General features: G+C 41.0%; 1 protein-coding gene across 5 annotated transcripts in view; it reads right to left on the reverse strand.

The window, feature by feature from the left end:
• The window catches only part of CWH43 (cell wall biogenesis 43 C-terminal homolog), a 30,830-nt gene extending 8,143 nt beyond the window's left edge, over positions 1-22,687 (reverse strand). The window contains exons 1-11 of one of the 5 annotated variants that reach the window (XM_083835669.1): positions 22,669-22,687; positions 16,639-16,830; positions 13,215-13,335; positions 12,931-13,085; positions 11,392-11,593; positions 10,099-10,187; positions 8,442-8,696; positions 5,127-5,252; positions 3,046-3,125; positions 1,688-1,793; positions 448-583 (exon numbers count right to left, since the gene is read on the reverse strand). In XM_083835669.1, the coding sequence (XP_083691795.1) occupies positions 448-583; positions 1,688-1,793; positions 3,046-3,125; positions 5,127-5,252; positions 8,442-8,696; positions 10,099-10,187; positions 11,392-11,593; positions 12,931-13,085; positions 13,215-13,335; positions 16,639-16,792 (1,424 nt within the window). In that variant the 5' untranslated portion in view covers positions 16,793-16,830; positions 22,669-22,687. Of the gene's footprint in view, positions 1-447; positions 584-1,687; positions 1,794-3,045; positions 3,126-5,126; positions 5,253-8,441; positions 8,697-10,098; positions 10,188-11,391; positions 11,594-12,930; positions 13,086-13,214; positions 13,336-16,638; positions 16,831-17,375; positions 17,759-17,826; positions 18,268-18,288; positions 19,099-22,462; positions 22,614-22,668 lie in introns of those variants that run through there. The other 4 variants (XM_083835667.1, XM_083835668.1, XM_083835666.1 and 1 more) reach the window with 4 other exon arrangements.
• Positions 22,688-23,910: the final 1,223 nt, after the last annotated feature.

The following is a 23,910-nucleotide window of genomic DNA, read 5'->3' on the forward strand; positions in this document are numbered from 1 at the left end:
CCGTTTCCCACTACACTTCCCAAGCTGAATTTAATGAATTCAAAATTTGTAATTACTCCGAGTGCAGTTACATTTTCCAACTGCTATCACACGTTGAAGGCTGAAATCTAAAGTTCTCAGAGCTGACGAAAAAAGCGAATCAGAAACATAATTTGGAATGTCACACTTCCAAATCCAACTTCCAACCTTCCATTAAGGGCCAGGATGCCATACTCTGCATCATCAATACCGAGGTAGCTTGCAGGCACAGGCATCAAGAACTGATCACATTTAACAAAGAGAAACCCTCATCTGCATTGCGTTGTAAGGCTAGGGAGTCAGAACAAGTTCTTAAAGACAAGCCCCAGCAAGTGATTAAGGTGATTATTATTCCGATTATTCTTTGTCCGTGTTTTAATGGAGTATTTATTTTTATTTACTGTCAGTGTGCATGTAAAGGTGACTCACCCCCAAGTATGATCTCTTGTGCTTGGACCAAAATCTGTGTAAAACCCTAGTCTTTCTCCGAGCCACATTGTTGGATCGTTGTTCCCAATAAATGGTTTAGAGGCATCGCTCTCCAGAATAGTGATGAAATCTGCACCTAAAATGAGGGGGAAAAAAAAGAAATCCTTACAAATTTATAACTATGAGCTATAAACACAAATCATAAATGACTAGAGAATGCACTATTTCCCTTTTGATTACACAGGGATGGCCACAAGTCCTTCAGGAGTCAATTGGGACCAGTCTTACACCAGCAACAAACCGATGCCCAGACTTCCAGTTGTCACAGGCTACGCAGCCCCTGATGGAGACATCCTCACGCTTGGATGCCAAAGCTCCTCCCTGCCACATAACCAGACACACATGAGACTGCACTGTACAGCTGGCCTACACATACATAGCTCGGTGCATTTCAAAAGCATTTAGGTATTTAGGTATTCTGTATGTACACCCAACAGCACAGTAGGGTGTCTACTGCTTTCAACTTAATGAACAAGCACTGCGCAGTACGTCTGCATTTACCTTCATCTGCCAAATCTTATTCCACTCCAAAGGCTCATGTGCAAGAGGAAGCAGGCTGCTGCTGTCCCAGCAATTGGTTAGCCTGCAGCACCTTGGCACCGGCACACAGGCATGGCAACAGAAGGGTTCCCAGCTCCAGTGAATTGCAGACTACCCACAGCCATCTCACTTTCTCAGGGCACTGCTGTCCCTCCATGTTTACATACTGAGGTATTGTTTTGCCACCTGACAGGTTCTCCTACAGATTTAGCTGCCAAGTGCAGGAAGACATCTAGTCACTGAAGGAACCCAGCGGCTAGAAAAGGCCTGCCCATGCCTGAAGGAAGGTTATCTATCATTATTTCACTTATGCAAAGTATTTCTGTATAGACAAGTGACTCATTAGCAATATAAGAGAAAACAACACAACGAAAATCAAGCAAAAAAACAAACAAACAAAAAACATACAGTAAAGTGTTTCCACCAACCAAAAACCTCTTTAATATCTAAGAAAAAATGACTGCCTCTGTAAATAGCTTTTAAACTGAAGTGATTGTACTGGAATAGCTCATAAATTCAGGAGAAAACCACTAGATCTTGTGTTAATGTAAGAACAGACTCAGCCAGCTAGGTGTTCTTGCTTCTCTCTGTTTCTTCATATGTAGCCTCTGATATATAAATTAAGTGGGAAAAAAGTTACCTGTCTGATTGAGCAAATTAGCTGATCCTTCCAGATTAGACCATCCTTCATTGTCATATGCAAATCGAAAAGGCCAGATCATAGCAGAGAAGTCTCTTTTCGGAACCTCAAAAAAAAAAGAGCAAAAAAAGTTAATTATGACTTGATTTCCATGTACTGTATATTTGCAGTCAACAATGTCAGATACATGGTGCCATAAAAGACACCCAAGAGGAGATATTTTAACCAACATATTTTCCAAATAAAGCTGTCAAGATTACAAAAGTCTTTAGGCATTTCTGAGAAAAATCTGTGCTGTTATCAAGAGGAGAAAAGTCACTGTAGTTAAAATGAATTTGTACAAGTAACAGTAAATATATGGACACAAAAAAGACCAAGAATATTGTCATCTTTCTAAGAGTGACTACCCATTTTCTATACTACAATCCTCGATGAGTTTTAAAAAGAAAGCCAACTGTTTACACACACACTTTCTACTCAGCTCTCATCATCTTTTCTGTATCTTTTCCTGCATTTGTCATCAGAGACTTCTCTAAGAAAGAAATTACCAACAGGAAAACATGTCAAGAGCAAGCTTCAAATGACCATTTCTGGACTATCACCGAAAGAAAACAAGTTTAATTCATAATTTGAATCACTTGCATCAAAAGTTTAATTTTACAACAGCGAAGTCATGGAATGGAAAGGTTAATTTATGTCTGATAAAAACAGCTCTAATTTTGAGTTAAAATTACAAACTATGTAAACAACACTCTCAGACAACTTATAAGTAACTTAATTGCTAAACTTTGTGAACATGAAGCGTCTTAATTGTTAATATCTCTGTGATACTCGATTTTTTACTAGATAGGAAACTGGAATCTTCTGATTTTTATCCAACTTCCTTAATTAGTCTAATCTAGGTCAACCAACTTGTCAGAGAGGTTCAGTTCAGACTTACGCATATAAATACGGAAACAAAGAATACTTTCAGCTGGAAAGGGCCTCAGGAAGTTATCCGGGCATACCTCTCTGATGCAAGATCAAGCTGCTAATGGCATTGACCAGTCCAGTTTTGAATATAATTAAAATAAACTAATTTATAAAAGTAGTATTCAAATCAAATGTATGAGGCAAGAATCTCTCAGCGTTCTAGAATGATTTTATTTCCTTCATAGCAGCACAACAAACCTCCAAAGACCCAAACATTTCCTATATTCAGCATGAATTCACAAAGTGAACTTTTTGCATATTCATTTCTGAATTACTGCTGCTGAATATTTGGATACTGGTATAAAGACAACCAACAAACCTAAGATATCAAAAGCACATTTCACTGTACATTTGAAAGTTACCATTTTCACAAACATGCTACTCACCCCTTGGCCCAACTTCTTCTCGTAAGTTTTATAACGTAGACCCAATCCTAGCAAACCAACACCAACAAACAGCCACAAGACTTGAAAGAGAGAAACATGGAAAAGTTTATTTTAAAGGAAGAGGAAATAAAGTTGTTATTGCAGTTAAACAGATCTGGATATACGGTCATTCTAAGGTGTGCTACTCATAGAATGGGGAAAGTATATATTTAAATTTCCACACATGGCAGCGATAACACCATTCCAAAGTTGTGTACTTAAGAATATTGGTACGTGTGCAGATACACACTTCCATTCTCCAAAACAGAAGGGGCTGAGCAGACACAATACACCAACACTGCCTGGAATATTTGTGTAAAAAACATACCTATTGAAGAAGACATCATAGGAGATAAGCTCATCATGTACTTTCCAGTGTTTCCCTCTCTGTGTTCCAGATATGCATCTGTAGCATGCATCTTTTATTTTGTATTAACATAATGTGTGGAATAAAATTTAGTGTACTTCACAAGCCTCTAGATGTCAGAACGATATGATCCCTGCCAGACCTCCAGGGCAGTTCTTGTTTAAGTACCCTCATTGGAGGGTTCTTGGAAAGGCACTGTGGCTTCACAGAATGCAAATTCAGAGCTTTCCCATTGCTCCTGTAGCCTTCCAAATAACCACGGTGGACACTTACGAGCCGTCAGCATTTGGCACACTGTAATTTGATGATCAAACTCCTCTGCAGTTATTTCATTTATACGGTGGCATACAGAATCTACAATGACTTCAGTAACCCCAGTTTGTTCTTTCATCAAATCTTTACACAGACACGTAATTATTTTTATGCAAGTTTTCTGGAACAACTTTATGTCAGATTTAAATAAATTTTACTGTGGATGATGTCAGAAGAAAGGACATGCTCTTTGTATTAGTAAATGTTAAGCAACTTCATAGTCTGTAAGATGAAAAGGTGCTTAAAGGTGAAGCTGAGAAAAAAAATACAAGTCTGAGCATGATGGGGAAATACAAGACTTACTGTTGTAATGTCATAAAATTAGCTGAGCAAAGGCTCTGCTTTGTCACAGACAATATTTTCAAGCATTTACTCACTTTTGTGTAATGTTTTTTATGTATAGTAACGTTTAAACCACTAGCACTGGTGCTCACATTTTCTGTAATACGCAAACATGTGCTTTGATATTCTTCTGGCCCTTGAGTATTTAGGGTAAAGAGCTTCACAAAGCTTTCAGAAACAGCCCTGTAAAGTGGGAGCACTACTGCCTCCACTTTCCAAACAAGGTAAAAAGAGGCACACAGATGATGATGGGCAATTTGATCCAAAATCACAGAAGAAAAAAAAAGATACAGGAACTTGAACCTTCAGCATCCTGATCTCTGTGGGGTTATCATGCCCTAGCCACTAGCCATTTTTTCTTTTACCAAACTTTACAAAATCAACAGATCAGAAAAATGCTGCATGATTTCTTTAAAAAAAAGTTAACAATGGAAACAAATCTGAGGTTCAAATAATCATAGCCAAATACTTGAAAGCATCACTTGGATGAATTCCAGAGGTTTAAAACCCAAAATGAAATCAAAACATTTTAGTTTCTTTTCAAAACCTAAGAAAAACAAAATCAGACCTGAAACATACTATCTGGAAACTTCATGGGCAGATGAGAAAAGTTTCACGATGGGCCTGGTCTGAACGCCCAGCAGGGAATCAGGGTGGTGTAGGGATGTCATTCACCATCAGCTTTGCAGGACTGCCTCCTCCCACAGAAGGGCAGCTCCTGGGCCATCCAGGACCCATATCTGGCCCTTGCCAGCCAGCTAACACAGCTCTGTAAAGGGCTGACTAGCTCAAATCAACATACTGAATGGGCTGACAAGTCTTTCTTCTGTGTACACATGCAGTAGACCTCAAGATACAGAGAGACTAGAACCTGGGCAATACCGACCTCAGGTCTGCCTCTGGAACTAGCACCAAATCCCACCTTTCTAAAACATCTGAGCAAAGCACTGCACTGCTGTACTCTTTTTCCTCAGGCAGTATTCGTAGAGTCATGGATGAGAGGGAGAAAAATTACACTTACGTAGTTTGATATATTTTTTACTCCTTTTAAACAGTGGCTTTTGGTTGCTTTTCACTTCAAAAATGGAGCTAAGGTTTTTCTTGGATCCTGTTAGAAAGTCTAGCCCAATGCATAACATAATAAAACCTGTAAAAATATGTCATTAGTTGTTTTTTTCGTAGAGTTTTAGCATATTAAACACTGCTCATATATACATCATTTATAAACTCCCAGCTGCTGTGTTACATTCAACCTTACAGCTTCACCAACAAAGACAATTCAGTCAGAGCCCAAACAGATAAATGCCAGACTAAATGTAGTGATGCAGGCAACACGAGATTAATTGACAATCTAACTTATCATTGTCAGTATTCACCTCACCTATGCCTGCAGCACTTCAACATTAATAGTTCTAATTTACATTGTAGCACTTGCTGACACAAGCACTGCTTCCAACAAAATCGGCTTGTGACATTAAGCATGGCACTAATGACAAATATTTCAAAAACGTTACTTCAAAACAGTAACACTGCAGGAAGAATTCAAAGCTAAGAGAGGATTTAAAACTCCACTGAGCACCTATTCTACACATTATTCCACAGAACATTTAGCCAGCTAACACAAAGGCTGATCTTAATAGCACTGCAGTACAGTTTTGTGGTTCTAGGCCAAAAAGGCTAGCGCAAAGCGGGCAGAACATGCTAAGTACTTCCAGGCTCCCACTGCCAGCTCCAGCTCTCAGATCAGCCCAGTGCTTTCAAAGTTTTCCAGAATTAATCCAGACAAGATCATTTAAATAACACATATATTACAATTCTTACAGCAACAGCTTGATGAAATATATATATATTTATTGTTGATTCTAGATGCCTCTTAACTCTGCAAGTTAACTGCTTTGTCACCAAGATAAAAGTAACTTTTTTTTAATACAGGTACTCCAAGAGCAATTGCTCAACAGTTCGTTCTGACACAGTGTAAGCAGACTACAGCAGGACACGAGGCGGCATCTTGTATTCGTTTCCTCCACAGTCAAGAGAAGAAGTTGTGCTTTTTAAGAACAGACGACTAAGCCCACCTATAGGTATATTTTAAAAGCAAGTAAGGCTTCATGCACTAGTAATGCACCATGATGGTACATTTTCCTTTCCATGGGTAGTGCAGACTAATATTACGACCTCTTATCCTTATGAGCTAAAGCATTCCATCACCTGCAAAGATAATGTGGGAGCCTAACAAACTGACTAAGAGCTCTTCTGGAAACGGTCTACATCCCCTCTATACCTTTGTGTCATGATTAACTATACAAGTCATGTTTTATTTCAGAGTTATAGCTGAAGATAAAATATTTGGTACTCGTTATTTTCTTACGGCCCTTACTTGCTCTGTTAGGGGCAAACCAGGAAGCTGGGTCTAGTCTAATAAAAAAGTGGGCACAAACAAACCTTTCTCAGAGGGAATCTACTTCAAAGCCACAAGTCAACAGACAACCAGGGATCCAACCCCGAGCATTATGTTACATCACAGTGAAGTAGCACAGAAGTTTTGAACAGAACGATCTTACTTTCATTGTCACTTTTCCCAGTGCAGTTCCCTACCCAGACTGCGGCAAGAGAAAGGCAGGATATTGGACAGGAGGAGAAAGCAAGAAATAACACTTGCACCTGAAAGAAAGCAGAAGAAAACAAGCAGTTTGCCAGAAAGCCAGGCTGTAAGGGAAGAAGCACAGCAATAAATACATAGCCTCATAGTATAATTTGTGTATCTTTGATAGCAATGAGATGCCGTCAAAAAGCCAGAAATTGGATTCTCAGATTGAATAAGCTCATGTAGTGCCATCAGCCGAGATAGGGTCAGCTCACAAGTTTCTTTTAGCCAAAGAGAAAGTTAAGGAAGGCCATCTCTGTGTTACTATCCCATGATCCAGCCAGGTGACTTAATCATCAGTGTATTTCAAAGGAAGTGACAGAGAGAGATTTTGTGTAATAGCTTTTCTTTTGTCAAAGCATTATTCAAGAAAGCATCTGACATTTCTCTACCACATGTTTTCTTCCTATAACTCCAGAAAATAAAATGAAATGAACTGAGGCAGCCTTTTCTACAGACTACCCAGATTGCTTTCAGAACACAGAAAACTGCAATACATGTAATGGAGCACTCCTCACAACACAACCAACTGAAATCAGAGTGACTGCTGTAACACGTGAAGGACTACACGCGAACTAAGAACCTGGACTGACGGAAAGTGGTTGCCAAGGCATTTCTGAAATCTGAAACCACTGAAGCAACAAGTCTAACTCGGCATTCCTTAATCCGTTCGAAACAAAATAAAGGATGATGTGTCACATTTTCAAATGTGCCACACAGTTTGCCCAAGACAGTGTTTAGCATTGTCTTAGTATGATTGGTGAAATATGCTACTGAAACACATTCATACTTTTAAAGAAAGTTATTTTGGAGACAAAACCAGAAAGGGTTGGTTTCACTTCCGCCTCCCCACCTTCATCAAGGGAACATTTTGCTAAAACCTTTATATTTGCTCACCTCAGTTCTTCCTCATTGGCAAATACCTGACAATTTCTTTTCTTCTCCCATCCCCCTCCTCTTTGTCTGCAAGGACTTGATGATCCTTATGGGTCCCTTCCAACTCGGGATATTCTATGATTCTATGTTTCTGACACTGCAAGACTACCAACGTTCCTCCAAACTTGCTGGTATGTCCACACAGCATAAGGCACTGTTACAGGGAAACGAAGCCCAGCTCTCAGATGCAGCCTAGCTAGATCAGCAGGATGCTGCACTTCGGTCCTCAGAGCAGGGCTGAAAAATGCACTGAATTATGTTACTGCCCCAGCAACGTTTCACAGCCCTCCTGAACCCCTGAGTTTCCAGCAACCCCATTGTTACCTGAGGTACCAACCTGCTATCAAAGGCAGCAAGCACACAGATGCAGTCACACCCTGAATTGCAGGGCAGCCGTATTTTTAGGGTGACTGATTAACACATTTCTTCCTCAGATGTGTACTTAGTTATCAGACTTTCTTTTCACTTTTTCATTTTCCCTCAACTAAATTCCATTTTCTGCCCACATTTTAAACTATTTCTAACAGTAAAGAAACAAGCAGTGGGTTTTTGTTTCTTTCTGTTTTTGGTTTGGGTTTTTGTTTTTTGTGTGTGTGTTTTGATTGTTTTTCATGTCTCAATAATTTTCTCATAGAAACTCTTACTTCGGTAAATCAAACAGGAGCTGAGCATTTAGAAAGACTATACACTAGACACATTTTAAACATCTGAGGCTAAAGCAAGCATATTACTAGTAGTTCATAGTCATGAATGTACCTAAAAGAAGATGGGAGCTTTCTCTGGCATAAATTCCTCCAGGAACAAATTTATAAGCTGTACACCATACACAGAAGAATAATTCAAGAACATAGGCAAACATGGCTGTACTCATGGCTTTTGCAGGATGCAGACAGCTAACAAAGTGTCCAGCCAGCTGAGGCCACACACACATGGTAAAGACAGCAAGAATGTTGCCTGCAACAGCAGCACTCCAGGTCTGTAAATACAGGAGACCAGCTGAAGACGCTATACCTGTGAAGGGATAGAAAAGAACAGTGAGTCAGCTATATTATCTGCGCTCTTCTTTTAAATATTCTCTCTAGGAAAGATTTAAAAAAAAAAGTGTGTGAAATATAACTGCGCTTTGCAGACATGAGAGCTGCACCACTAGAAGGACAGTTACTCCCAAAAGCCAAAAACAGCCTCTCACTTTTCTCAGAGCTGCATTCTTTTCAAGTTTGCTTCCTGAGCTGACAACAGTGCAGCAAAAAGACTGCAAAGGAACATCAGCAAGAGCCATATTACAATTTGAATACAGATCTCTGAAGACTAGCACCTACACCTAAAGGTAAATTATCAGGGCAAACAATGGTTTAAGCATTGCCAAACTCTTGTGTCTTTCCTGAGACTTTCCCAATATTTGATATTTGATTTTGGCTCCCACAGAGAAGTAGTCCCAGGAGAAATGCAGTTTGCATTAAATTCCTTGTTTTCAAGGCTGCAGAGAATAATTTGAAAGTGTTAGCTAGTGAATGCTCCAAAAGAGAAGGTAAATGAGAAAAAAGCAAATCATAATGCATCACGTCCTTTGGACTCCATATTTTGAGGTCCCAATTACTACCAAACCTTTGTAGAAAGTACTGCCTTGTCTTCTGGTTAAAAAGATCCAAAAGCAATTAGCTAAAATAGCTAAGACAAAAAAAAAAATCAGACTCAAAAAAAAAAGCACACCAGCATTTATACCAGTAAACTTCTCTTAGAGGGGCCTACAAATTACACCAAATTGCATACATCCATCCATGCAGAGAAAGTATGGAAAAAAACACTTCTCCACCAGTCAAGAGCAGAACAATTTCCATCTCTGACTTGCTCTACGACATATATATTCATTCCAACTGAAAACGAATGTCTAGATCCAGCACTCAGATCCCTTTTCCCATCACCCAAGACCCACTGTATGCAGACTGATTCACAAATACATTACTTCAGCAGAACTGCTTTGATATTCATATTATTTTACTGCCTGGAGGTCTTGGCAACTAAGGAAGCAGGTTGTAAGCCTGCCTTCATGTGGACTGCTCTTTATGCTACAAGCTACTGTGCCTCCTGTGGAATCAAAGGTTTGTGTCCCCTCAACCCTAGAAACCTAGATGTAGCCTTACACAATGCAGATGATGAGAACTGAGATGCTGCTCCTGGGAACAGAACCTCAGCAGGGGATTCTGAAGAGAACAATGCTGCTCTGCAATTGCCTGGAAATTTAGCCTGCAACCTTTAGTCAACTGGGCGGACATGGGGATGCTACAGGCAGTGACAGAGAAAGGGAAGCTCTGATTAATGATGGACTTTTCTGACAAGCAGCGTAGGGTGTGAGGGCATGACTAAAAGGAATAATGTAATAGAAACAAAAATTCTGTTCTGTATTTGCTCTTACCTATAAGAAACCAGGCAAAATTGGCAACAGAAGACCAACTCCAAAATGAAAGCATCAGTCCATGAGCCAGGCCCAACAGAACTGTACCTCTGATACAAAAAAAAAAGGAAAAGAAATTGCACATTACTATAATTTCATAAACACTTGACATTCAAAAAGAAACTTTCAGACATACAAGCGAGGATGGTTGTTATTATTCTATACTCCTTTTATTTAAAATAGTTCTCAATTTCAGCACAAAATACCTTCATCTCACACCCTGCCACGTTAGTTCCCCTTAACTGGTTGTAAAAACCATCCAGAAAATAATGGCGGTTTATCACAGTGTATAAGCAAGCTGTGTTCAGCAGCAGAAGCTTATCACTGAAGTACTGGGTACAAAAGGAAAAAAAAAACTCAGATCAAGTGAGAGGGGGTAATCCCCTCTGAACAGAAGCATTTTCTTCACTTCAAATACAAACCCTGCAGCATCTAAGATTGCTCGCAATCTTGAGCAGCTCTTGTGAGTGCTGATTCCAAACTATGAACTATCTCACCTGCAGCTACACATACTTGAATATCAGAATAACTAATCTACTCTCTTTCTAGATTTTGGAACGTGAGTGAGCAATTCACAGCATTAAAACTATATTCTTAATGCCTAAAACTTCTACAGAAGCATATCTTTTAATATTGCACACTTTTTGTTTTGTTGTTTTTGGGTTTTTATCTGCATGCATCTCCAAGGTATATTATTTTGTACAGCCTTCCCAATGAAGACAACCGCTAGATTCATTTACTGCCTGTTGGATATACACCTCGTTCATAAGCCCTTCAACTTCAGTCCTAATTTAAAAATCATTTTGCAGGGTGGCAGATCAGGTTTTATTATTGTTGAAATAAAAATCATTCTGGAACATAAAACTTTTAAGATTTTTCTTTTTTTTGTATAGATGCAATGCTTAGAAATATCTGAAACCAAGAAGGAATACGAAGGAAAAGGAAGGACTGAGTGAATACTCCTTGTCCTCTATCCACAAGTCTTCTGCATGAAGTACCTTCTATTCTATACAGATTTTTATACCATCGTTCTCTCCCTAGTAAGAAAGCTCCTTCCAATAATGCATGGTAATTTAATGCATAAGTAATTTAACATGTCTGTCCTCTTCCTTTAGGCAAAAATAAGCAAAGTTAATTGATCTGGCTGAGTTTTAATTTGTCACCCACTATGGCATTGGGTTTTGATTACTGTTTTGTTCAAATCATTAAAAATAAACCAACAAACAAACAAACAAACAAAAAACAGGCACTCACCCATATGGATTAGGATCTGGACCTCTATGTGGATGCCCACTTACTGCCCATCTAGAAATTAGCGAGACCTCGCCAAATATCCACACGGTGAGAAACATGAGGCTGCCAAAAGCAATTCCTGACAAAAGCCAATTAGGCTGGGAAGCAATCTCTCTAACTCCATTACCAGTATTGTTTGCTTCTTGTTTCCTCTTGTCTCCACCTAGATTAAGAATAGGAATATAGCTCAGCAAAGTGTCAAATCAGAACAAAAAGAGTTATTGAGAAAAAGAAATAGCCAAGATTACCAGAATAAATTACTGGCTCAGACACAAAAGCTAACTTATCTGATCATTCATGAAAATCGGTAAGAGAAAAATATCTCCCTAGGTCTGTCAGGAAAAGCTACTGACCTTAAGTGTACAAAAATGGCAACCTGCTCATATGATTCACATGATTATCCTTCATACTACTGGAATTTAAATTGTTAAATTGGCTTTGGAAATCAGCAGAAAAGTTATTAGAATTCGTTCAGAGGATTCTGTTCTCTGAAACTCTAAACTCCGATAAGAACAAAACCCGACGCTTCCAAAGAAGCCAGAAAACTCCCTTCCTTCTCTTCTCCTTTTTCCATGCACTTGAGATCATCTAAGGAGATGATCACTTGAGACTCATCTAAGGAGAAAGCAGTGCCTTTAGTTGCATAGACATTCTTTTGTCACCTAGGAATAAGAGATTCCCTTCCTAATTTCCTGCAGTAGATTCCCTTTCTAAATTATTATGAAAGCGGAGGCTTAGTTTGTGTCATGCAATACAAGTCTACAAACAATACACACGATGACAATTTATACCCACTTACACATAGACAAGGTTTTACCTTTCATTTAATTCATTCAGGTTATACTGAGAAGGAAAGCACTTCTGAGGATTTAACATGAGCTGCCCTAACTAACCAACCCAGCCTCGCTGTCTTCCTTGGCAACGCCACCTTCACAGTTTTAAAGAAAACAACTAGCCTATGCCAGCCCCAAGTGCTGTGTAACTGTCCAGACACTTCAAGAACTTGGGCAAATTTTGACCAGGACAACTAGCACACTCTTCCATTTTTTTTATGATTATTTTGCCACTTTAGCTGTTCTTCCTCTTTGTCTTGTCTCCGTCGAAGAATATGCATTGGCAGAGAAACTGAAACAGCAGACTGAATTAAGAAAATAACAGTGACACGACAGATGTTTTCTGTTGGAGAAAGGATAATCCATCCTGGGTTTATAGGTCTAATATTTCTCTTATAGGTCTCTTATTTCTCTGTTTGTTTTACTACTGCATTATTGATACTGCAATTAGTTGGTATTTCCAACTTACTACAGCTTGTTGGAATTGTGACACTGATTCTGCCATGTTACGGGAAGATGAAAGCACTGTTGTTTGTAAAGTCTATACTGCTTGTGCATCTCATCTAAAAACAGACTGCTAAGGAAAAAATGAAGGAAAAAAGGGACACACGGGTAGGTTTCTTTTAGGATGTTTTCATAACTGCTTTCTTAGCTGCAATGCACTTACCTGAATAGATTCGCTCCACCGCTGCTATAAAACCAAGTGTGAGTATGACTGTGTTGGCAGCTCGCGAGCTCCAGACTGGGTTCAGTGATGTATACCAGATGCGAAGAACAAGCAGCATTATCTTGCCCAGTATGAAGCCCCATATCCTGATGAACCTATAAGAATCAGTTGTAGAATACTGATGCATTTGAGGGTAAAAAAGATCTTACTTTTTGAGGGAAAAAAACACGCCTTTTAAGACAGAGAGATGTCATTTATCACGCCATCAGTATAAAAAGAAATACCTTTGTAAACTGTTTCCTGACCACCATGTTACTGTTTGAACCAGCAACGAGGAAGAAACACCTGCAGACAAGATGAGGAGTCTAATCGGAGCATTTGGTGCCTGGTACGATGCTAAGCTGCCTACAAACAAACACACACACACAGTGGTTCTTTTAATGGGCAGTAGGGATCAGGTAATAAGGATTTCTTGTGCATTAGTTCAATCTTGTTTGTAATTTGAATGGCTACGCCATTCATGTGAGAACACGTGCCACTACGTACTTTTAAACAAACCAAAGAAAGGTTTGGACAGAAACTGGGTATCTGTGACATTATAGCAGTTACCACAAAAAAAAAGGAAGGAAAAAAAAAAAAAAAGATCATCCAAGACTCCAGTGATGTCTTAATTTACATACTTATGGTCAAGTATCTAAGCAGACAGACATTCCAGAACCATGCACTTGCACAAGAACCATGCACATAAATCAAAAGCCATAAAACTTGAGGTTTATCCTTTTTAGAAAGGCGCAGCCACCGTACATTGCATAGGGATTACTAGAGCATTGGTCTTACTGGTGTGAAAAAGACTTTCTCTGGCCCAGAATCTTGCTTCAGAGCCTGTTCCATCTTGTTACTGAGAACTGTGACTCCTCCAGCCCCTGAAGGAGATGCTGCGTGTGTATCTCCCCCATTTCCCGAGGCACAATGACCTCACCTTTATCGGCAGTTTCAAACTCAGCTAGCAGGTTTAAAATCCAAGTGACTATGGGTCATGCACGTTCTCGTAACTTCTCAGTTGGTGTGTCAAAATCTGGCCTGGTGACAAAATTTGACTAGCAGCAAACAGCAGGAGAAGCAACGTAATTTGCTAGCAGCCATTTGCTAAGAAAGTATGAGTCAAACATCATGAGGCATTAAGCAAGGAAGGGTAGAAATGGAGCTGCTGATCCTGGCAATGCGTGCTAGGAATCCTCCAACTGTCTGTTTCCTCATTCTGCTTACAGCAAAAGATGCAAAGCTAAGAGCAAAGATGTCAAAATGAAATAGCCAAGAGTAGTGAATGACGTGCTTGCATGGACCTCAGCACAGCTTGCATGTACAATGCACACAGATTTCTTTTGCTACCTTGTGCTGAAATCCACAACTGCCTCTTCAAATCTTTTGTCATTTGCGCTAGCTGGATTAACGCTAGCATGGGTCTGCATGCTTATATTGCACACACCTTTGGCTGCTCAGCAAGTACACCCAAAATGTACATACATCTATCCAAACAAGTAAATCTACCCCATGTGTTATCTGAAGGCATAGATTCAAATGGACGCTACCAGAAAGTTTGTTTATTGTTGTGCTGTGTTTTTTAAATAGAACATGAAGTCAAGTAGTGTGAAAGGATACAGAAATCAAAAGAAAAGCTTCAGAGAAAATAAATCTTCCTGAAAAGATAAAAAGAAAGTGAACTATAATGATGGATAAAGGGAAGTCTTAATCATTTTTTTTAAAAAAAAGTCCTAAATATTCTGGTAAAGAGTGAGAATTACCACTAGCTGCTGAACTCCTTGCTAGGGACAAAGAGGGTGAAGAACATGCTTTGACATCTTCCCCAAATACCGAAATACTGACTCTCACTGTAGAGCAACTGGAAAGGTGAATACAGTACAGCAGAGCTGGTAGAGAATATGGTGTAGAGTTGCTAATGGCAATATTAGGAGTGTTTGGGAGATGGAAACAGCAGGAGGACATGGTCACTGTGGGCTTCAGATACCCTAGGCAGGAAGGAAGGGGAGATCTCATCTGCGTATAGCAATGCTCAAGTTAGCCCTGCCCGAGGATGCTTACAGCTCGAGCCTCCCCATGCTCTGGAGTCCTCTCATGACAATCTCCACTAATACATCCTTTCCCCAGATGACTACCAAAGGCGCTAGCTTCTTGTTCACAGTTCGTGTCATCAGGAGCCCGTGATGCAGGTAAGCAAACATATAAACCAGCAGACTTTACGCACCACTGCTCTTTATTTAGCAGAATGAGAATTACACTCATTTAAGCAATATCCATCTCTTTTGGCAAAGTGAGCTAGTAAGAGCAGCAAGATGATCTGAAGGACTAATCTTAAATAAACACGGCAGATTTTGCAGTACTGTGATATCTGAAGGAATGCAGGGTGCAATTTGAAATGCTTACACGTTGCTACTAGGCTCTAAAAGCAGATTTTGTAGAAAGCAATGCACTGAGCACTGCTGCGGAAAGGTGAAGTGGAAGACTGCTCACTGAAAAGCTTATTAAAAACATAACTAAAAAAGTATTAGGATGGATAAGATGGAAAGAGCAGAAAATGAAAATAACATGGTGAAATTACTCTTCATCTGAACTGATGACACCAATAAGCTGTGTTCCATTCTAGCAAATTTCTAGAGATAAGAAACAAGAATTCTTAGAAAAGAAAGAAAGTCGTGCAGAGAGATCATCCTGTTCTGTCTTCTACCAATAAAAGAGGAAAATCATACGGAAAGTGATTCTCTGATTATCATCTTATATTGATAAATGAGAAGTCAGGAACTGCTGCTTCAGGAAGAGGCAAGACATCACTTAGCAGCAGCATTTTCCCTCTACGCAGGATGGATACCCTCATCTCCTCTGAGTTCATCCAGGTGTTGCAAACTCATTAGCAATAACCTGCTTCTGAACTTGGAGGTAGCTGCCAAATCTTCTCCCAACAAACTTCCAGAATATCAACAAGAGATAAGACTTGTGCTAGTTTGCTGAAGACAAAAGAGGGAAAGAGGGAATTCCAGCAAGTCTTGGCTTAGGAAGGGGCATGTGCAATGGGTTGTGAGGAAGTTGTATCTTAAATTTAATATCAAATGTTCTGCCTGTGCAACTGATGGAACATGAGAGTCATTTCACACTCAGAATGAGTCTATAACCCCAGCAATACACTACAGGCATATAGATGCATTAAATGAAGAAAAAATCATATATTCCAGAGCTTCAAAAGTAAATATATTAAAGAACATTTCACTTGCAGCACACTACATTTATATTACATAGCCCCAAGCTGTTCTGTAACACCTCATCTCTAGCCATTGTCAGAGACACAGAACTGCTATACAAAAAACACCTGCTCTATTCTTCTCCATGCAATATTGACAACTTTTTCCTGTTGGGCATGACTTGTACTAATTTAAAAGCCTCTAGAAATAAAAGTGAAATGAGATTTGCCTTGAATTATTCAGAACAGGTCTAAAAGCCAACATAACGGATGCAAACAAAATTCCTCTGACCATATCCACAGGCTCAAGAGAAAAAAAAAGCCCAAGTTCGTGAGAGCAAGAACTTCTTATTTCTGTGTCTTTCCAGAATCCTCTGAGTCTTGAGACAATTTGCAACGTTTATTGTTATGCCTTGATAACAAGATGGAATCTATAAGTCACTACAGTGCATACTCACCAACCATAGTCAGTCTCAGAAGGGCTAGGATGTACTTATTGTTAGCCAACCTCCAAAAAGGACCGATTATCAACAGTAATGGAGAAAAGAAGGCAACTGCAAAAACTTCTAAACCCGTGAGTGCCAGCGTCTGAAGGGGGAAGTAATAGATCATCGGTGGCAGACCATGGTAAAGAGACCAAGAAATGTAGCCTAAAAAAAAAGAAAAAATAAATACATCGTACATTTTCTGTAGCAAGGCTTCCTGGAGATTACTAAAAATATACCATTTTATACCTCTAAGTATAGAATACTAAATATATTAGAAAGTAGTTCAAGTAACAGCAGCCACTTTCTGTGAGGAAATATTTGCTGCTTCAAGTCAAACATTTTTGCCAGGAAATAGAATGGCGAGAAGAAAACAGCTCTTCTCCAGCTCAGACCACAGTGGTCCCTACTTTGATCTTCAGAGAAGGACTGTTCAGTCCAGGGTAGCGTTAGCACTCAGTGGGAACAGCGCTGCCTAAATAAGTAACCCACCCACAGACCCAGGGCTCCTCAGAGGGTGGCTAGATGGATCGTTCTACTACATCTCGCTTAGCACAGGGGCTGGGCGTTGATGCTGAAAGGCTGCTCGGCTCTGCACGCCAGAGAAGCCCCGGTGTGGCCGTAAGCACGGTGTGTTCTGCTCCGCTCCCCTGAAGACACCTCGCTCGTGCACACGGTGGGATCTCCCGTGGGGTCTGCAGGAGGCTCACCGAGCACCTGAGGCTGACAGACCCCAGGCGTGACCTGAGGGCGACCACCCTCAGGGCTGCAGCTTGGTCGGGGCAGCGCTGCTCCTACAAACACCTGTGCAAACATCAGCCGCCAGCACGCAAGGGTTCCTCGACTGACCCAAGGGTCAACAGGCACTAGAAAAAAGGGGAAGTGTAATGGTCTAAACCCGAAGAACGCTGACCAGCGGCCGTTTATTCACATTCCAAGGGGTGATCTTACTTTAAAGCACCTTTCATCAGCGGCATCTCCCCGCGGCCCCTCAGGAGCGCCCCGGCGCCCCCCGGCTCCCCTCAGCCGAAGCCCTGCCGCTCCCTCGCCCCTTCCCCGCCGCGTCCCCCTCAGGGCACGCCGCCTGGTCCCGGACAGACCCCGGCGCTGCCCTCCGCGGCCGTGAGGGAGGAGGCTCGCCCCGGCCCCGCCGCCACCTACCGAGGAGGCTCTCGGAGAGAGCGGCCCTCCACAGGGCGGCCATCCCCCCGCCACGCCTCGCCGGGGGCTTCGGCGCCTCTTCGCCCGGGAGCCGAGCGCCGGGGAGCCGAGTGCCAGGCGCCGCCCGGATCGCCTCACCCCGGCCGCCTCACCCGGCACGCGGCCGATGGGGACCGGGAGCCGCAGCGACGCCTGCCGGAGTGCCCGGCACGGCTCGGCACGGCATAGCCCGGCACGGCATAGCCCGGCACGGCACGGCTCGGCCTCCGAAGGGGGCTGAGGGGGCCTCTCCCCCCGGAGCTGCCGCCGCTCCCCCGCCTCAGCCCGAGCAGCCGTCGCTGGCGCAAATGGCGGCTCCCTCACGCCTCCGGTTGCTGGGGGCTGAGGACAGGGGTTCCCTTCCCTTCTCTTTTCCCTTCCCCTTTCTCTCCAGTGCTGGTGAGGGCGAGCACTGACCCACACCTCAGCCCCCGGGGTGGCTGCGAAGATGGGCAAGCCCCAGAAGAGGTGCAGCTGGAGATGCTCGTGGTGGCCAGGCATGTGCCGAGGTGGCACCGTGGCGAGGGGATGGCACGGTCAGCATGATGTGAAGAGATGTTCGGTTAAACCAGGTGTTTCTTCGTGGAAGTCACGCTTTGCGAGTTAGAAATGGACGGCCCAAATTTATTCTTCACTGCTCGGTGACAAGAGAGCGTGAATAGATGTTGCCTCACCGCTACTGAAGGAACATTCGCCCACGGGCAAGCACGAAAACAAGCAAAGGATTGCCATCCCACAGGATGGCAAAGCAGGAGGTGACTCACTTGCTGCTTGCATAAATACATGGTTGATTACCCCTTAGTACATGGGGGGTGTCAGTGGTGTCTCCAGATTAGCGCTGTGCCCACCTGAATGACATGTCCCCAGACTAAGGACTCCTGATAAGAAATACTGTCTGCAGAAATCACCAAAAGAAGCATTTAGTTTGCTGAGATTTCTGGGTTGAGGCTTAAGCCACTGTAGTTGTCAATTTTAGAAGAAACCCTCCGTTATACAAGCCTAGCCATGATCACTACAGCCAACTTACAGCAAAAGGATTACATAAACAAAAGCTAATTTTTGTAATTTCATTTTTGGCATAAAACATACATTTGTAACTATGAATTAAGAAGTGCATTTGCTGTTGGAATACATTGCCTTCTTAAATTCTATTAATCTTCATACATTACCCTAGGAAGCTGCCAGCTGTATCTTATAATTTCTGTTAAACTGCTGTACCACTCTAAATAAACCTTAGGATAAGCATTTTCTTTGCTTTACCTGTGAAATTCTAAATCCATAGGAGTAAACTAAAAAAAAATAAACACCGGTATTTTGGTGGAAAAGTCAACTTCTCTAGGGCAGGAAGAGTGAGACTCGGGTTTAATGGCCCTCCTTCTCTTTTCTCTTCTTCAAGATCCATGTCACTAAATGCTTCTTCCATTTTATTTATTTGAGAAAATTTCACTTACGGCTGGTTTAAGATTATGCAAGTGATGACACCATTTCATCTGGCTGTGGCATGACGCCAAGGGAACACATAAGGTGAGATCAGAGTAAACACAGAACATGGCTGCTTTTCTAGCTGCACAGCATGAGTGTGATGCTCACAGGACATATTCAGCCAATAAATATTTGAAACAATTTTGCAATACTTTTTGTAATTATAGTATCTTGCTTCATGGTTTAGGAGTGGAGTTCCAGTAAAACTAGACACGTTGGGAATCATGAACCTGACATGCTTTTGTGGCTTCCATTAAACTCACAATGCAATGAAAATAATGCAATTCCTGGCAATTTTAGCCATTGTATCCTGAGTACTCTCTCTCTGAGATTCTTAGTAGCTACTAAGTTTGGCTTCAAACATAACATAACAAAGTTACAATTCCAGTTCTTTTTGTAGAGCTGACAAACAAACAGGCACCTGCACTTGGGAGGGAAGAGGGATTTTTTAAGTGTAATGTATTTTGAAATGAAAACAGATGTCTTAAATATAAAATCTCAACACTTACAGGGTGTTTTGTTATGCATATATGCATAAGAGTGTTTTTTCACTACAGTTTTTTATTCTTGGAGTGCTGAATGTGTAGCTGATAATAATAATAATAAAGCAATAGCATTCAGTCTACACAGGAATACAATTATGGCAAATCAGCAAATATAGCTGATAGCATACTACAGTAAGAGTTTCTACCCACAGAAGAAGGAGCATCTGTATTTTATAATATTGTTTAATATACTCTGAACATAAGGCAGACATAAAATCTTATCTGAATTTAACAGAATTCACTGCCCCCACAATTAAATAGGTATTGACAGGGGTAAACCTTTCTAAAGTTAGTGATTGTAAAAGCCAGTGCTTTATTTGGGCTCAAACTGTAGAGCAAGAATGTTTTGAAACCCAAAGTAAACACAGAATTTTATAGAACTGTCAGACACCTGGGAGAAATTGGCTTTGCATATTGCCCAGTAGAGATGTGTCTGATGACGCACGATTAAGAAGCAGAAGAAAGTGCCAGAGAAATAGAGGAAAACAGCATAAAAGTACAGGTTGAGGATTAAGAACACTATATCAGAAAAAAAAATGGTGTGGTTGAGTTTACAGTTAGGCACCTGCCACAGCTGTAGTGGAAGCACAAAGACTTGCAGGTCATTTGGTGCCTGTTTACACAACAGTGTAAGCTTCTTAATCATTACCTTTGCCGCTGTTATGCAAATCTCCATATGTATATTTATACTTATAAACATTAAATAGACTTGGTTGCCATTTTCTCAAGGTTACAGTAAACTGGCCCCAACAAAACACTGTTCATTTATTACACCTGTGCTGAAGCATAACCTCACCTCTTGTAAATTAGCCGTAAAAACAGGACTAATAAATACTGAGACTCACTAGAGACCTTTTTCAGTAAAATGGGACATACGCTAACATTGCCCCAGAGTCATTCCAGTACTGTACTCAGTAGAATGGGTCTTCGTTCACTGTAGTATGTATTAGAAATGTCAGGTACAATCAAGTCCGATTACAGGATTTGAGCACCTATAACCTCATTGAATCTGCCAGCGTTGCAGGACTTTGCTGTAGAAGAGGAAGTATGCATACAGCTATACAGCTTTAGAGAAGACAAAACCCTGTGGTCATTTCACTGCCTTCTTCACTCTGAAAAGTGAAAATCCTAAACCTTGAACATCTGATAATTGTCAGCCATTCCTCTCTATTAAAAGATAAGCCAGACTGCATGTAAAATAGAAACAAGTATATCCAAGAATCAGATAAGCCAGGGCTTAAAAATAATATTACAAGATTTCTTGTGCATAGTGAGGACACAGTTTAATGTTTTACTCAGAAGTATGTTGACTGTTCCCTGCTGTGACTTTTGAAGTCTTTTCATTCACCCTGAACTCCTATTTCCATTAGCATGAGAACAATACCCTACAGTGTAATTCTTATGTGGTTTTCCATGCTCTAAATGCTTTTATTACTGATATACTTTTTTTAACCACACTGTGCTTGCATTACTTCAGGTCTTTGTTTCTTGGGGATTTTTTTCAAGCAATTAACAGTCTTTGTGTTTCTCTAATAGACAAACAAACCGTTTTTATCATGCTTTGTAATAGTTCCTCTTCTTTCATCTGCTGTATGCATATGTGGAGTGTTAATGTTAAATACGCACACTGGGAAAGCTTTGCCATTGGTGTATGTGATGAACTTCACGATCCTGGCAAACCTGCAGTGTTTTCTAAAAGGTTCTTTGGAGAAGCAGCCACAAGTCCTGTACATCTTATCCTACCTTGTGAAGCCTCAGCTCCTTGACATCCTTGTAGTCTGACAATGGAAAATTCCACAGCCGAGCACTGAACTCATTATTGGTTATTTCTGATGCCTTTTTAAAAAGCTTTATAAATAAAGGTGTTTTGTTTTGTTTTCCTGGGAGGGTCAAGGATCTCTCTTTTGGTTTGTGTTTATTAATTTGAAGCACCTGCATTTATTGGTTTCTATCTATCAAGTTCTGTCCATTTTCATAGCTCTGAGGTACATTCTGGTAAATCTTAAGGAGAAGTAGTGTTTGAGAGACATATTAAATTATGACAACCAACTCTGTCTTCCAAGTTCAAACTAACAAGAATTCTAACCTGATTTTTAATGGGCACTTTTGCACAAGAAGGTACAAGAATCCAAGCAAATGCTATTCCCAGGAACATATATGTCCCACAAGGAAATTATTCCACTGTTCTTTCATTTTATGACCAGCTTAAGCTGAACCAGCTAAGAAATAATTGTTTTTTAGGAACTCAAGCCACATGGGATTTGCTTTTATAATATTGTTTTTCACAATAGGATATAGGCAGTATCTTTTTTATTTTTTATGTGTGATTTAAAGGATACCTCTTAGATCATAGGAGATGTAGGTTTTAACATATAAGAATAGGATTTATAAGAGCTGTTTTAGTACATAACTCTTGCCAAAGCCCCACACAAAGAGGACATTTTGCAGCAGCAATGATCTGGCTTGGCTGGTAAGAGTGAGCTAATACTCCGGGGAAAGGGGCTTCAAATAGCCAGGATTTCTGGAAGCTGAAAGCCTTTTTGGACCTAAGAAAGTAAACTGTGACTTACCTGTCATGTTTATTATGAAATATAGACACTGAGGTCATGCAAGAGAGGGCAGTGTAATGTTGATCTCACAAGCTATTAATTTCACGATAAGCACTAAAGCGTTGTGTCGTCATTTAGGCTACTCTACTGAAAACGACTGTCTCACTGTAAAATAAAGAAACAGGACAGATTTTATTACAGTGCAAAATAAAAATCTATCGACTTGCCTAATCATAGCGTTCAAACCAAAGAGGATAAACAACGCTGGTCGCTCTGAAATGGCCGAAGGGGGGAACCTGTCGCATCCTCTGCAACGAGGGCCCCGGCGACCGCGGCCGGAAGATGGCGGTGGAGGCCGGGCAGCGGGCCGGGGCCTGCCCTCGGGAAGGGAAGGGAAGGGAAGGGAAGGGAAGGGAAGGGAAGGGAAGGGAAGGGAAGGGAAGGGAAGGGAGCCAGGGAAAGCCCCCCAGGGCCCAGGCTGGAGGGAGAGGCTGCCGCCAGCCAGGGCCTCGTTTTGCCAGTGCTTCTCCTTCTTAACAGTTTCTCAACAGCTGCTCTGCTGGCTCTCCTTCGACACGGAGGCCTGGGTTTAAAATAAAGTACTGTTGAGAGGATAGGTTTGAGACATCACACCCCTTTTCCTCCTTTCCCCTTTTTCCTCAGTGGATGCTCAGTCCTAAAAGGGGTCTCTGAGGTGGTAGCTAGGTGTCACAGAGATTGCTTTACTTCAGTGGCACCTGCCCCAGGTGAACGCTTTGTGTCTCTACTATAGATCACAGTCAACCTCATGGAGCAGTTAACACGTGCAATTTTTGCTTCCCACCTTCTTCCTTGGGTAATCTTAGAAATTGCGCAGCCACAATTCCTGTCTGGAAGGAGACTTACTGAAAACAAAGGAGATGAGGATGGCAACTCCCACAGAAGAAGAACTCGGCTATCTTCCTGCATGCTCCTTCTTTATCAACCAGTTAAAAGAATCAAAATTGAGGGATCTTTCAGGAGTCTTTTAGTACCCTTTTCATCTGTAAATTAATAAACAATTCAGAACATTTCTCATAGAACAGGAAAAAGTTTTTTGAATACTGGATCCTTGCAAACTACATTGATTAATTCATGTGTTATATAGGCATTTCAGTTAAATAAAAAATGCATAGTTGGGGATTTCTTCACAAGGCAGTTGAGTATATACAGTTCATTCATACCTTAACAATTGCATAGTTAGGTTGAGAAAACGGCAATAGTGTTACGGTAAAAATGTGCAAAAAACTTGTGTTTGTTCAACAGTTCAGTGCAAATAAATTTATTTTGGAGAATGGAGGTTGTCTTTCCAAGACAATGCCCTCAAATACTGGAACATTTCTAAGTTCCTCCGGTAGGAGGCAGCATGTGCGCTGAGTACTAGTATTAGTAGTTCAGTTTAATAATACTTTGATGACCTGGACTCTCTCCTTTTGCCACATTCTTGCCAT

The sequence above is a fragment of the Anser anser genome (genome assembly GCF_964211835.1).
Source record: "Anser anser genome assembly, chromosome: 4".
Classification (NCBI taxonomy): Eukaryota; Metazoa; Chordata; class Aves; order Anseriformes; family Anatidae; genus Anser; species Anser anser.